The following is a 16723-nucleotide window of genomic DNA, read 5'->3' on the forward strand; positions in this document are numbered from 1 at the left end:
TAATTCTTTGAGGAGTCACTACACAATACCTTCGCGATTATATTATTAAAATTCGTTTGTTATATTTCCTCGTTGTTTTATTCACGGCGAAAGCTCGTTGAATTTCTCTCCGCTCATTGAATACACCTTTTATCAATTAAAAATTATCCAGGTTGGTTTACTTTTGTTTTCTTTGCCTCGGTATTAAATGTATGATGCGCGAAAACTGCGACAAAAACCTGTACGCGCATTTTATTTAACCGGCTTTCTATGATATATTATCGTCCAATTAAATAATGGAAAGATCACTTTCAATGGAATATCTCTCTCTTGAAAAATAATATCCTCCTCCTACCTTATTTAAGTTTATTAATAAAGTTAATGTAAAAATTTTCTGCCGATTTGCTCAATTTCATTCTTTTTCGGGTGAAACGTATAAACTAGATTTCATGCATATTTATAGAACGAAATCTCTACAGTGGAAGATCAAATTATTTTCTTTATTCAAGGAATGCTCAGAATTTGTGGATTTTACATCTTTTAAGAAACGAGATGAAATATCACGTCATTCGAAAAATTCATGACACAGTTTAAGAAAAATTTAAAGATAATCTACTTTTATAAGTACAACAGTGTAGATTGAAACATTGTTTTATAATATATCACGAGTTCCATATTTTTCATGTAGGAGAAATATAGATATGTTACCGACGTAAAATTTATTTCCATGCAAATGTTTATGAAAAGAACAGTATATTTTAGTATTGGAGAATGCAAAAAGAAATACTGAGCGCAACAAAGTTTCACGAAGAAGATGTAACGTTCCCTTTTGCAATTGCATCAAGGAAATTTTATGCTCTCCGCTGTCACATTCCCGTAGCACATCGCCACAGACACGAGTCGCTTTCACCTTAGATGCATCTACATCTGAAACAGCCGAGATTTATGTCAAATAGATCGAGTAAATGCATTTTCTTTCACGCTCGAGTTGATTTCTCTTTTTTCTTTATAGCTGATTTAAGCACCATAGAATAAACTCCCGTTCGCCAATAACAATTCAAAAGCATCGTTAAAAGTATTTGGAACGAGTTCGATTCTATTTGGTATAACAGGTGAAACCAGGATCGAAATTAGCGAACTTTCAATTGTTTTGCGATAATTAACAGAAGTTTACTATTTTCTCTTCTTTTTTTCTGCAAAGAAGAAGGAACGCTAATAGCAACGAATAACGGAACACTTCTTCGTTTTTCTCTGAAATTAGATTTTCCACCATATACGACATAAGATTTTCTACTGCATCCTTCACAATATTCTTAATGGATACTTATTTCCAAGAACGAACCTAGCATTTCTTTTCTCGAATCGCATTTCTTTATCCTTCATTTTATTTCAGACGTACTAACAAGAACAGAAGCCAAACGTATCTCTCGAATATGAAGTATAATACAATCACTATTTGACGATTCATTCAATCAAATAATGATTTAATTAAAAGAAAAGATATAGAGGGAGAGATAAAACGAATTCTTCTGCAAATATACAGTTAAATGTATAACATTTAACAAGAATTACTTAAGATTGTTTACATGTAATTCTTGGAAATGTTTAATTAAAAATAATCGTGGTAAACCATTTTAACATTTGGCACTCTTTTCGTTCTCAATGTATTATTACCGAGTCAGGAGGTGAAATAAAGGTTCGAGAACTTTGAAATATCCTGCAGATTCCAAGAGATGTACGTGATGTCTTGGTGAAAATTCTTCTAGTTCCCATGAGACCATGTGTAGCACTAGATGTGTTCAAAATAACACGGTCACGTCAGACTGTGTTTCTCGAGTTTACGATAACTCGAAGACATTTATTCGCTATTTCCTACGTAGCTCCATGCAAGAAGTTCAACATATTCTTTCATTTGTTACAAAAATGTTCATTATCGACGAAAATTTCTTAGTAAAAATAAAGTCGTCGATATTTTTTACTTCAAGAACTCTTTTTTATTAGAAGCTCGAATATTATAGCGGGATCCAGACCAAAAGAAATATATTTGCAAAAAGAACGAAGACCGATTGCGCTCGATGAAAATGAGAAACATCATATTCGATAAAACAGTTTCGTCAAAGCGTGTCTATTTTGCGCGTGTAATGATTCGATTGAATCCATGACGGGCGATGTACGGTTAATTGAATATATCTTTACAGAGAATTGGAGGTAGAAGGTTAGGGAGGAAAAGAACTTTGTAACGGTGCCAATTATACGATGAAGATTGTAATCGATTCGGGATAGCTTTCGCGCTTTCTTGATAGAGGACATTTTAATTCGTAATACCCTTTGTTGCAACAACACCGTCTACGAGCATTATTTGTTATGGAAATATGGTCTAATGATATTTGGTGCGCATAATTTTCAAAGCAGAATTACTTGAAGTTAGCTAACTCGACTTCGTTTGAGATTCTCAAAACTATTCAATCTTTAACAAAGGGATAAACTTTATATCGCGTGTTTGTTAAAGGAATAGAGAAGATCCAAGAGGAAAGTGAAATGAATACGAGGGAAATTATCGAGAAAGAAGACACGGGTTGCTAATGAGATAATTCAAGAGCCTTTTCTATTTAAATTAAACACGACACTCGATGAAATGACGGCGAAGAGCATTCTTTGGCTGTGGTGTTAAGGGGGAACAAAAGCAAGAACGGCGCCGACGCAGGTGTGACAAGTAATCGAGTTCTTTCATTTGCTCCTTAATTGAGCTTACATTCCGCAAAGTACGTTGTAGACAACTGGCCGCCATTGCGGTCGGTATACCAAGTAACAGAAGTTTTAAATCAATTTCTTTCTTTGGAGTGCGGTTTTCACGCTGCAACTCAACCCGTAACGAGTTCTGCGGCCTCGTAATCAGTTTAAAGGCGCGCTCCGTGGAGAACACTTTGCGCACATACATGCTCTCTACGGTTTCTTTCTTGCACGAGCAGACGTGTTTCCTTAGTTCTCTCGACACTGCTAATTCTTAAATAGTGACAAAGCGTTGGAGAAACATTTCCTCCTATTTCTTAAATTCTACCGAGTACAATTTCGCGACAAAATTAAATCTTCTGCTCCGAATACCCTTCCAATTTTTAATTTCTACACCTATTCTACCATTGCCGATTTTTATACGTTTTAGGGAAGAATGCTTTGATCGTGAACGACAAACTAGAAATAATCAAGCAATATTATCCTTTAACAAGCGAAGTTTGTCAACGACGTTGGGAATTTGTGTTCTGGGATTCTCTTTATGCATCGTATATTCAGTGAATTCTTTTCCCATAGCGATCCAACTTTGTAACGTAACGCAAAGCGACGCGATGTACACGACAGCAACTATTTACACTTTTTACAACATTATTTTCGTTGTATCGCGTTATAAATTGAATTACTAAACTCGTTGAAACAACGACATAACAACAACGTTGTATCTCACGCACCGCTTAATCGTTTGGTTAACTGTTTTAAGAAACTTGTCTCTGATCGATGTCAGCTGACAGCTGGTTCAGAGTCAACTTGAATGGAATTCTTCGACGCAGCGCGTAATTTCCAAACGACTAATCGACCAAAGCATCGTAGATCTAAGCGTGGTATTAACGATTCATTAAAAGCAACAATCGGAAATAGCGTATTACAGGCGGCGGTCAGCAATGTGTGACGAGCTTCCGTGACGTTGCGTGACAAGCTACCCCGTTAACACGTGTTAAACGGCCGTGAATGAACGGTTCCGTCAGGGCGGTCCGCATTCTGTCGCGAAAACGTTTGCTCCGGACTCAATTAGCATGCTACAGCAGTGCCAGCCGACGGATAACAAAACGATAATACAGTCGAGTAATTTTGACCGCCGCTTAAACCGCGTGGTGGTTTAATAAACGAATTCGCGAATATACCGATTATCGACAGTCAGCGTGAATTTTAACAAAGCGAAACCAGTCTCCGATATTTCGGCCAGATATCGACCGTCTATTAACTGATACCGATCTTCTTCCCCGAATTCAGTCCACGAGATTACCGGGACGATCTTACGAAATTGAGTTTAAATGCGGGTCTTTTCATCTGTGTCTGGATTTTGGCATTAAGTTGACCATTCGTAGGAATTGTAATAAATAATCTTGCCTGTTCGGGAAACCAGGAGACTGGCGCATATGGAAAAAATCGCCAATTGTAAAATGTCTGGGAGAATGAACTTGAAAAGTGATTATATTCCAAAATTCTTAAATATCACAAATCATTGAACAGATTGAAGAAAGTTTAAAAAAAGAAGATTATTTTTTTACTTTCCTGGGAAAAGATAAATATTGACAAGGATTATTTAACAAGTAATTACGAATAATACCACAGACCAGCAGATCAATTATATTTTCACTAAAAATACCCACGTTGTCTATGCTCCATAACCTTCCGAGGAATGAAATTCTTCGTTTCTGGGAAAGATCTATTCGTTTCCCTAACGTTCGCCGGTGAACACTACATCAGCGAGGCAGCCAAAGACATTTCCGGGCGAATTCCTTGGAAAAAGTCACGTTTCCATGCTAACCCGTTGTCATACACCGGAAAATTCTCGAGCGAATCAAACCGATCTGAAATTGGCCTGTAAATCGACAGGCAGGTCTGAAACGACGCAGTGAAACCGATTTCGAGGAAAATCGCTGACAGATGACATGCTCTCTTTTTCCTGGCGTAATCCTGATAGGCTACTGGTGTAGGACGTAACCTTACAGACTACTAGTTTCCACGAACCGTTACTTTGTGTCTAACCGAACATGAAATATTGCTAGAAACCTAGGTCCACTTCCTGGCAACCTGTTGTGTTGCGAAAGACTCGATACGCGTAGATATTAAGCGGTCAACGTATGTTCAAAAGCTTGAAAAATTCTTAATCGACCTTCAACCGAAAAGAGCTCCTCCAGCGCTTTAAAAAATCCCATTAAACACGTCCCTGCGGAAAAATGGCAAAATATACTCGTCTTACATTCGGAAAATATTTTCTGTTATCGCGCGAATTGTGCGGTTCAAAAGCTGCATTATAAAAGGAGGTGTTAGCAAGATAAACGTTTATTTATTCAATGAAGGATGTAAATTTCATGTCGAATACGGTAGTAAACACTTTAAATGGCTGAATAATCTATTTTAGCTTTTAGAAACTTCACAAGACAAAGCTAAAATTATAAGTGTACTTTTCTATGTTTGAAAAGAATGAAATAAAAATATTTTAGAAGATTTCAAGTCACTTTTGGTACTTACGAGATTTACCATTTCAACCTCTCAGTTATATTTTTATGGTACAAGATGTTTTCGCGCGTTCGCGGGGAGACGCGATCTCGAAGAAGCGCGCCAACGGGAGTCGTAAATTCCCGTTACGATTTGCTAATCGACGCCGCGAATCGCTCGATCCCTTATTTCTTTTAGGATAATAAGGGTAGTTAAATGAAAGATAACGCTGTTGCTAACAGGTTATTATATATTTTCACAAACCAACAACTTCGGTGTAATGCAAAATGAATATTTGCTATGAGATGACTACGAGTGAGTGCGACCTGAGTCTCTAGTCGGATTATCGCGTACACTGATGGATTTGTCGACTCACTGTATTCGAATTGCTGACCGCTTGACGAGATGCTTGATTGAGACTGACTGATCTTCGGGTGTAAACCCGGTTGAAGGATGTTGACTGTTCGAAGAATGTAAAATCAGTGATGTTCGGAGACGATGCTGTGGCGGAGGAAAGCTAAGGATGGGTGTGTCTAGCGCACGGGGCCATCGGATGTATTGGTGACGATTTTAGTTAGGAGAGTGAGGGAAATAGGCTTCGTTGTTAATTGATTAAACCGAAGGGTCTTAATCGCCCTCGAGAGAAAGTGGTTAGTGGGAGGAAAGTTGCATCATACGTGAGAAAAACCAACTTTCCCTTGTCAAGCCGTAGTAGAAAAAGGTCTTTACAAATGCTTCGGAAACAGACGTTTGTTTGGTTTGAAGGACCTCGACTAGGAAATTCCTGAGATTTATAGAAGATACTTGAGACTATTGAGGGTACGCAGTGAGTATCCGAAAACATCTGGTTGCCATCTTGCCCGCGGTGTGTGGCCTGGGCCAGGTAGAGTGTTACGCGACGTAACACAAGGTAATTTATTAATTGTTCTGAAATATCCAACTAAAAGTATAACTCGATCGGTTAGCAACGTGTTCATATTACCAAATTGTGTATGCTTAAATAAATGACGATTCTATACAAAGGTGCAACGTACAATAATTCCAGCACGCGAGAATATCTTAACTCTCCGTAGTAAAATATGCAGGGTAATCTCAAAACGGATGCATAAATCCTGGTGCATCACCAACGGTGTAACATCACCGAATCCATTTCTCTTCCCTGATATGCTTAGAGCAGTGTAACTTTCCCAGTTGATCTTTATTTATGCCGGCGGCGAAAAATATGGAACGTTACGTTCCTGTTGGCGTCATAACTCAAATCCTCGCAAGTCTGTATCGTGCTACAAGAATTCACAGGCGTGTTAAAAAAATCACGCTGCTCTCAGAAGGTATCGAATAAAATGTACACACGCGTGTATAAAGCAGTACGATTTTTCTTTCGCGTGAAAATTATTAGACAATTTATAACACGACCTTGTTCGTGCTATACGTCAGCAAACCAGTTCCCACTTAAATATCGTTCCACTGCGTTTCGCCCCGATCTTTCCCTCCGTTTACTGTCGATTAAAATCTCACATTTTCTCGGGAAAACTTTACAAATAATTCTTCGTTGAACGCGGGCTAAAGAAATCACGAAGACTAACAATAGAATCGTTCAAAATCGCTGCCACCTGGAACGCATCAGCGATTTCTTTCTTCGTCTCGAGCAACGGTTGATTCATAAAGTTACTCTGGCTGATCTTTTGCGCGGCTCCAAGATAAAGGGTTTCCTCGATCCCGAGAGACCATAAATCTGAAAGTGTGCGAACAACTCGCGTATGAATTCCTAAGGTTTTACCCAGGGAACAATCTCTCTATTAATCGAACTTATAAACATCGTTTAACAATGAAAAATAACATGGTAACGACATTAACGAAACATACGGGTTTTGCACAATTTCTTGTGTAATATAATTAATGAACAACTTGGTGAATGAAACTTTGCGGATAGGCTAGAAGTTTAAAGAACAACCAAATCATGGTTAGTTATTTATGTGGGTGATGATTTGCAAAGTATTTCACTTCTTTATTACTAGAAACTTGTTTTACATAGAACACCATAGATTGAAAATTATTAGATACGTATTGCCAAAATTATTTATTAAAAATTGTATGTTTAAATCAAGATGGAAAACTTTCAAAAAGATTTGTCAGATGATTTTGCAAATCCATAGATATACATATACGTTAAATGATTCTCGAAGATCAATTCCAATTTTCTGCTATATATAATCCAGAAAAAAATTTGTCTGTCGTTTGTTTCCTGTTTACTAATGCCGCATTTATGAAATGCGTCTTATGAAATATGATCGTGTTAATGAAAATGGGTCGATTGCACCCTATTGTTTCGTCCAGTGGAACGGTGCATTCACTGAGAACGGACTTTATTCCGCAGTAAAATTATCGGCGTGAAAATGGTTCGATTCCGATAATGGCATTTTTTCTTCCTCTCTTTTTTTCTCAGAGAAAAGCAGAAACCATGGCATCATTCGTATCCCATTTACATCCATTCTATGTTTTTTATTTTAATATAAATGCTGACGATCACCACAAGTTTTCAACTATACTTTAAATCATACCTTAATGCAAGTATTAATCCAGGACGATAGAAGATAGCTTGAAAAATTAAAGTCAAACGTTACAATCGCTGAAATTGTTAAAATAAGTTATCCTGTCTTGAAAGTTATGAAACTCAATCGACCATTTCGCGACTATAAGCATTAAGTGAACAAAAAAGAAGTTACAAAAGCGGAGAATATATCTATAACACAGCAAGACCAAGTTCTTCTATAGTCTTTTCACACATCTCTCGTCGATTTGCAAAGTCGCAGCATGTCCTGCAGAACGATTTTGTGAAATTCTTAGAAGCAAGCTTCTGCTCTTTAACTAGCTTTACGTATTCAATTCGCGTTCGTGAATCCAATTACCGGGTACGTTCTCTCGAAACAATGAACAGCAAATGTTTCGCTATTTAGCTTTTCTGTATCCTATTTTGTTTGGGCAGGTGGAAACGAAGAAAGTCAAAGGGTCTATTATGAAAAGAGCGTGAAGAAGGAACATATCCTTTCAGTCCATATATTTACGATATATGTTTACGAATAACGTTTATTACTATTTATTTTCTCTCATTACTCTTTAATCGATTGTCTCTTAAACGAAACGAGTTCTTCGAATTTATAATCTCTTTTGCAAACAGCTAAAGAATTTCTTTTATAAATTATTCTTCACAGATATTTCTTTAAATTCTAAGTATCTTCCGTACGATATCAAAGAAACAGATATTTTGCTTTGCAACGTCAAACAGAAAGATAACCGGTATTGTACGATACAATCATACGGCGGTGAATCGAATTTTTTCTCGTCGAGGGGATTCATAATTCATATTTTGCCTTTGCATTCCAATGAGAGAGTATCTACAGTTCCATGTCGAGACGCGAAACATGCGTGCACACACGATTACTCCAATGTCGATCATTCCGCATTCTAATTGTGAACGCGGATGCTAACGATAACGTTTGTACTGTGCCAAATGCAACGACGTATCGGTGATGCACGGAATTTTCCCTCAGGGAATGGAATTCTCATGATTTGAATTGCTTCGGAAAGGGCTTGGAAGCCAAAGCTGTTATAATCGAAGATGGATGTTCTGTTCGAATTAATGATTATATCACCGGTTAGCGATAGAACTACTAGCAAGTAATGTTTAAAGCTTGTATCAAAGAAATTGAAATGGGAGGCACGTGAAAAGACAAATAATGTAAATCTTTAGCTATATATTTTACAAAAAGCTGTTTATATTCCCGAAATGAATCCACTATAAATTGGTCATCTCAACCATTCTAGTTCTTGCGTTGACATTGTTACGCCAGGTTATAAAGTATAATGAAATGCATCTCGTTTTATTTTACTTTCCGATGTTTCCTTATTCTCAAATCCTACGCTCATAACGAAGCGCAGTATCGGCAATACTGATGCGACAAGTTGATTCAGCAACTTTTTAATGCCAACTATTCCGTGGAGCAAGATATCGAATGGTGTCCTGTGAGCAACAGGGAAAACGAGAAACAGAGACAAAAATTGGCAAGTACGAGGGGATAGAGAAAGGAAGAAAAGGGACAGAGGAGGCTGGGTGAATAAGAGACAGATCCGGGTAGAAAGAGAGATTACGAAGTTGTATATTCGGAAAAAGTAGTGCAAAACGTCACCGTGGGGTGACTCCTAAAATAAATCGAAAGAAGATAAACGTTCTTTAAGACACTCGACAGAAATTTGTATCGTCGTTATTTTCCTTTTTCTTTTGTTCCTTTCCGTCGACACGAAGCGATACGACATCGATAGGACGAGGGCCAGTCATCGATAACAGCTCTGTAAAAATTGTCTAGTTTCTTTTGATATTCAACGATTCGAGGCTGAATGTCCACGACACATGGACTTGCACTTTATTCCTATCGCGTGTGCAACCATCGCGAAGCCAATTAATTTTTCTACACAAGGAAAAATACAGAAATTTTTTCTTTTAATTACCATTTTCTGTTTGATTTTCATATCGATACATGTGACCATTATCGTGATTACACAGAATCGACGTGATCTTCGAAGTTGTTCGAGACACGTTTAGAGCGAAGTTTTAAAGAGAAGGAATCAATGCTTGTTTCTATTCACAGGTCAGTTGCAAATTTACCCATGCAAGCGTGTGAAATTCAACGACTCACGGATACCTGGAGACATTTACCCGTGCCCTTTTTAGCAAAAACGTGTACTGCTGCTTCAAATTAACTTCTATATATGTTTTTATATTGCGTATAATTCTTGTCAGACTTACATTTTTGTTATAAAAGGGGCAACGTAATTTTAAACATGTACACTTTGAACCACGACTAACATTCCGTGTTCCACGTACGCAGGATATCTACGAAATTCCAGTCGACACACGTTTCCAAACAAGACGATACAACAATCGCTAATGACAATCTTCATCTTCGATTCCAACTGAGACTTTCAATTGGTTTCTACCTTCTTACATAACGATTGCAATATTTAAGAAAAGAAAAAAGAAAAAATACCTTTCGTCTTATAAACATTGCTTTTCCTCGGTGAATTTCGAACAAAGGAAGAATGTGGTGTTCTCGAAAGAATGCGAGCGTGGACCGCGGAAGAGCTCGAGAGTCGACGGGGCTAGTCGGGGCTCAAAGTGGTTTAAAGATCGTGCTTGTACAGAGATGACTGAAAAAATGATAATTGGTCAGGGCTGGTAAACGGCGGTTCTCACGAGAAACGGCTGCTAAGCGACCTGCTGGATACATACAACGTGCTGGAGCGTCCGGTTGGCAATGAGTCCGAGCCCCTCGTGTTGAGCTTTGGCCTTACACTAATGCAAATAATCGACGTTGTAAGTTTTCAACAGCAACTTAAAAGTTCCTCTGTACAAAACGCATAAAAGACCTTCTCTCTAACGTAACACGCACACCGCACACAGTACCAACAGAATTCTAAGTATCTATTATACTGAAACGAAAAGTGTGCTCGTTTTATCAAGGTGCGAGTTAAGTGAGTTGCAATAGACAGAACGTCCTTTTTGCATTGCTTTCTGCTTCGAGTAGCACGATCAGTTTTCGTAACATTCCTATTTGCATGCAACCTTATCGTATTTTGTTCGACAGGTAACACCTTATGATTATTTCCTGCATGAATTTTGTAATTAAGAAGAAGGTGTACATACATTCACTTTTAGATATCGATCTGACGAGAGCTCTAATTTCAAAATGTATATTGCAGTATCGAAAATCGTCGAATTCTAAAATCTTTCTTGTATTTCCGGAATCTTCTTTTTGTTAGATTTGAAAATACATTCGAAAACTAAAGGTGTACGATCAGTACGATCAGTTGTCGGTACACAATTGCTAATATATCTCACGTTTGCGAAAATGTGAAAAAATAAAATTTCTTTTTTAAAATGTCGTGTCAACAGCCAGAGACCAATGTACCCAAACGCGACCTGGTTCGTAATTAGAAACGTATCGCATCCTTTTTTCTCCGGCCAACGAAGCGCTGGTATTGCCACGAAACGGGGCTTCGATAAACGTGTACATACACACACACACGTACATATATAGGAAAAAAGTACACAGATCGGTGATTACCTACGAGGGCTACGTGCAGCGCTGCATACACGTTTTCCAGCATGCATCTCCCGTTCCTGCACGTTTATACGCACCAGTGTAAAACACGTACATACCGCACATGTACACGGAAGGAATGACATTAAAACGAACAAAGACCAATCACTGATATTACGACTAGTCGCGTGTACAACCTGGATGTGTATAGGATGCATCGACGAAACGGAAGTGTTCATTGGCTGCACTCGGAGGCCGCATGTAACATACGATGCACTTACGCTCTCATCAATCATCGTCTAGACTCTAGACTCACTGTCAGTTTCACGGTTAACCCTTGTAAATTATTGAACGAAGGTCCTGTTAGTTTACCCAATTCAATTTTCTCCACGTCCTTACAATTCGATATATAAATGCTTATACCGAATAGAAGTTCCCAATTTTATCAGAGGCCTATTTGTTTCTTGAACTTTCAACAATAAAATTTCTCTAGCCCTTAATTTTATGATTCGATCGCGTTTAATTTTAGAGCAATTTTTGATATGGAGAAGATTAAACCTCGACTTCATTAATTACTGAAAGCCAAAGGATGTTACATCGATGTTAACTTCGATTAAAATATAACACTAGCAATATTATTTTATTTTATACTTTCATAAATTTAGTGTAACGCTAATTTAGATATAACATTTCTCGCGAAGATGATTTACGATAAACCATAGCTGTAGGAGTATGATGCGGACAATGTTTCGAGTATCATTAGAAATGATTAGTAGAAGCTTCGGGGAAATTTCCGTTCAGGCAGTACATGGCGAACTGCTGGTTTTATGTGTAATTAGAAGCCGGATTAACAGTGTCGTCTATTGTGCCCAGATTCGTCGTTCTATTTCAAGCGTGTGCCTTGTAATTACTTTGTAGATTTTGTTAATACTAGTGCATGGTTATAATCTTTAAACGTGGGCAATATCAGGTTTGTGGAAAATATCAATTTTCAGGGCTAATTATTACGAGACGCGTATAATTACTTAGACGGTAAATTTCTGTTGTCCTTTGAAACTTTCGATATCGATAACCTCGTGGGAATTTATTTTTCTACGATCGTATGCATGTAAATACTTCACGGATCATCCATATATAATTTATAAATTCGCCTTTGAAATACACTTCATGTTCGAAATTGTATATTCCACCGGAGAAGGATCATCCGAAGGATTTTAAGTTAATCACATCGATCATTCTCGAAAGCGAGAATCATGCTCTCTCAGTCAATTTCGATATTCTCAAGTTGATAGTTCTCTAAAGTATCAAAACGTCGAGTAGTTGAGGATGAGTTTAGAGTTTAGACGTATCTGGTTAATATATTAACAGAGAAACTATACTCTGTAGTATATACTGCGGTAATTCTATACACGGATTTCCAAACTAATAAATTGAACAAATTAATAAACAATATATTCGACTGCAATTTATCACATATGTATAGATACGCGAACATCAATATTCACGCGGTGTAATGACAAGTGTGTAAAAGTTTAATTAAATCCCGAAGACCAATAATTCCGTTGACGTTTATATCGATAGACATTCGTGTCTATTACATATTTAGTTTTGACGCATAGTTCAACTCTTTGTAGCTTCTCGTTCTGTATCAGGCAGTTTGAATTAATTTTAAATTCTAGTTAATTTACAATTCAACAGACAATGACAACATTTTTGAAATATTACGTTTTCACATAAAATTCTATCAAATATCGTACGTTACATAAAATGATTAAGAAATATCTCGCAAATGGCCTAATAAAGGCATATTTGTGATATATTGTTACGCTTCACGAATGAAAGATCTCATACATCATTAAAACTCAATCGCTTCGCACAAGGGACATTCTCGAGATCTAAAATGACGCTCTTAAACTTCACAAGTTTTTATTTCAAATCTTCCCATTCAAATGTGAAAATAAACACCGCTTTCTTGCTTCTACTTTTCTCTATAAATCATCGAAAAAGGAATTTCACCGATGAATTTTCAACACTCGTAATTCTAGCAACATCTCTTTCGTTTCGTTAAACGAGCCATTTTCCTCGCGATCGAAGATCGAATGGCAAATTTAAGGGGTGTCCACCACGATCAGGAAACTTTTCATTTCCGAAAATGTGGACATGATCGCAGCAATATGGAAATGAGGCATCGGTTTCTTCTGGTCGAGGGGATGCAGGGTGAAAGGAAATATCGCGAATTTTCGTAGCACACGCGTGCGCAGGAATACAAATGGCGCGTACTGGCATCTAAATAATGTACAACGGCACAGCTAAATATGCCCTGCGCATTGTTTCGCTGCGCCTGTTTTGCCGTTTATCGTTTCCCGTGTCCGACAGCGGCTCCCGTTTTTGCAGTGTCCCTTTGTTCTTCCTTTCGCCTTATGACCTTCTTTCATAGGACCATTACAATTGCGACCGAGATTCGACCTCCAATTTTTTTTATACCCCAACGATTGCGAAGAAAGGCGCGGGATACACCATAAGCATCGTTCATTCCTACAATCATTTTTAATTGCTCCAGAAATTATTTTCGCCGTTCTTTCGATACCGGGGGACGTATTCTCCTCGAATTTAACCTTCTTCACTTCGTTGCGTTACTAAGATCAATCGATTGTAAATTGTATTCAAGAAATATCCATTTTCGTGTAAATCCCGGTGAAGGATTTCGTAAGAATCTGATACGGATGAATCGATGGAAAAATGATGATAAGGTGATGAAGTAGTTTCGAAGAATCGTGCAAGGAAATTCAGCGAGAATAAAAGCAACATAACTGTTCGCGTACATATAAAAATCTCGTGAGATACAATAAGGACTACAAAACATATTTAGACAAGTTCCCTGTACGCTAACCGTTTTCTACTGATCTCGCCGAATCTGAATTTTATATGATTCAAAAATAGTTTAACGAAACTCAAAAAGATTACTATGGAAGGTCTCCAGAAAAAAGCTCCATTGAAATAACTATATAAAAATTATAAGCATATTTTCATTAACGAGAATATAAAATCTGAAATTATTACAATTAATCAATGCTTGTAACGCAACATAATGCCAGTAAACCCTTATTGCCGAAGAAACGTTCCCTTTCTGCGGTAGGTCAATACTTAGTCCGAAGATTAGCCGAGTTTCAAAGCTTCGCCAGCAATACCAGCGACTATCTAGTTTCTTTGGTTGTATACGTTTACCGACACACCAACAGTTGCCCTCAAGTAAGAGGAACTTACATCGTTACCGTCGATGTCTGCGATATATTTTAGAACATTCCCTCAGGGTCGGTTAGCTTATCTGACAATGAGTTTGCCTCACAGCTAAATGTGACCTCGCAAACCGATCGCACGCGCTGCTTTCCGCTAGAGAAAATACAAGATAATCATAATAATTTCCTACTCATTAACGTAATTAAGCAGAGGTGTGCAGTAGTTTATAGAAACATGGATTGCGCTGCTAATCCGACCACCTTTGAAATTGAAGGCAGTTTTGGATGCACAGATCAAAGCGCATTCATAAGAGAAAGATATACACTACCATCTCTGTACTATGTTTCTTTCCGATTTACATTTCGATTCGATACACATTTATTGAATTATATAGGCACCATTTTGTTTTACAACCTTCCTCTATCTTTCACACAATTTGAATACTCCATCCTTCCAGAACGTCTCGGGTTTTTCGGTGAACAAATTTTCAATATGATCTTTCGCGTCGATCAAATTCCTTAAAAATCGGAACGAACTTTCCGGACAATCCAATATTTTAGGATCGATGATATTGTAATGTACAATAATTTAGGTTTCTTTATGATGCAATCCGTTGACAAGTGCCACCTTTATCTTGCAATTGATTCATCGTTATTCTAAATCTACTTCCTAATAATATTTGTTTAATTGTGGAAGATATAGTACTGATTTAGGTAAGGTACCTGTACTTCGAGTGTCATGAACGATTTTTAATTCCTTGATTATATCGTTACTGATATGCTAAAGAATCTTGAATAATTTATACCTCTGCGTATTCTAATTACAGTTCCATTATACCGAACAAATTGAAGTTGTAATTAAAGTTATAGTAACGATATATTCAATGAATACGAATTAACTATGCTCCACTTTGTATAAGTTTAAATGTATTCGGGCTGAACTTCTGGATAATGAAATATTTATGGTATGGAAATCCATGGTAACAGGACTACTTGGCGTGGTTACTAGCAAATAATAGTGTGCTTAATTGTGAAAAGTGAAGAGCAAAAACGGTCTAATGTAAGTACATCATTTCATAATTATGCGGAAGCATATAGTCTAGAAAATAGGAAGATCAGACACTGGAATTCGGACCTGTAATTTTCACTTTTTGTAAAAGTTGTCTTGTTTTCTTCCTCTTATGTTAGATTATTGCATAATGTCTTGTCTTTCAGACAGGTCTCATCGTGCACTCACTTGTTGAAATATTAAGGGCACTTTGCATTAATATTCAGACTCATCTATTTTCAAAACGCTCGTAAAAACGGTACTTTTGGGTACGCTTAAAAGCTTCTGAAAAATACTACAACATTAGCTAAATGCCTTGAAAACGTTTGAGAATGATCGCGATCGGGATATTTATGCGTAATACTAAAAATACGATTATAACTATGCCTGCGAAGAAATCTTCTTGGAAAACTATGCCGTGTCAATTTTTCATACATTGTTTTTAATGTAAATTGTAATAGACAAATCTATTTTTCCATTTCTACCGAAGAATCGATTTTACCATTAATATACGAAGCTAAAGTACATTTGTAGCGTTTACTCAAAGATCTACAAAAAGAAAAAGAAGTAAAACGCCTAATAAAAAATTTGAGTTAATTATTTCTTACAACGTCGTGCATCAGTACACTTCTGTTCTATACAATCCTTTGATGACATTATGTCTTCTGCAGTTCTTTCTTGAACATGAAAGAAAATACGACAAAGGCGAATGAATGTCCTGCTACACAGACACCTTAAGTTTCCCGCGTTTTTCTCAGAACGTTCTCGCTATTTTAACTGCGGCGAGAAGCTTGTGAAACAAGAACGTCGCAAAATACATCTTCACAATCCAACTTGGCTAGCTCATAAAAAAAGATGATCTCGCCTTCGTAATGGTCTTGTTTTCAACTTGTAGAATAAGAGACTTCTTCCTGTTGGTTTCAAGGAAAAACACCGTGAAAGAAGAGCGTTACTGAAAAAAATTCGGTAAGATTTCAAATGCGAACCTATGCTTTGATAATAAGCAACATCACAGTAACTTTTGAAATCGTATCAAAATGCGATGGGCCTCGACGTTGAGCGAAATTCTACGATATCTTCAAATATCTTTCCTTTTTGTGGAATTTATGGTTTTGTACGCGGGTAAGGATTAA

At 37.2% G+C, this 16723-nt stretch overlaps 1 protein-coding gene across 3 annotated transcripts in view; it reads left to right on the top strand.

Moving 5' to 3' along the window:
* Positions 1-16723, top strand: part of LOC100748445 (neuronal acetylcholine receptor subunit alpha-7-like) — a 157515-nt gene that overhangs the window by 40473 nt on the left and 100319 nt on the right. For 2 of the 3 annotated variants that reach the window (XM_012394598.1, XM_003485996.2), the window contains exon 2: positions 10437-10579. The exons of the other annotated variant lie outside the window; for it this stretch is intronic. In XM_012394598.1, coding sequence (XP_012250021.1) covers positions 10437-10579 — 143 coding nt within the window. The remainder of the gene's footprint in view (positions 1-10436; positions 10580-16723) is intronic. 3 annotated transcript variants of the gene reach the window in all.

This window comes from Bombus impatiens, unplaced genomic scaffold (genome assembly GCF_000188095.3).
Source record: "Bombus impatiens unplaced genomic scaffold, BIMP_2.2 scf_0095, whole genome shotgun sequence".
Lineage (NCBI taxonomy): Eukaryota > Metazoa > Arthropoda > Insecta > Hymenoptera > Apidae > Bombus > Bombus impatiens.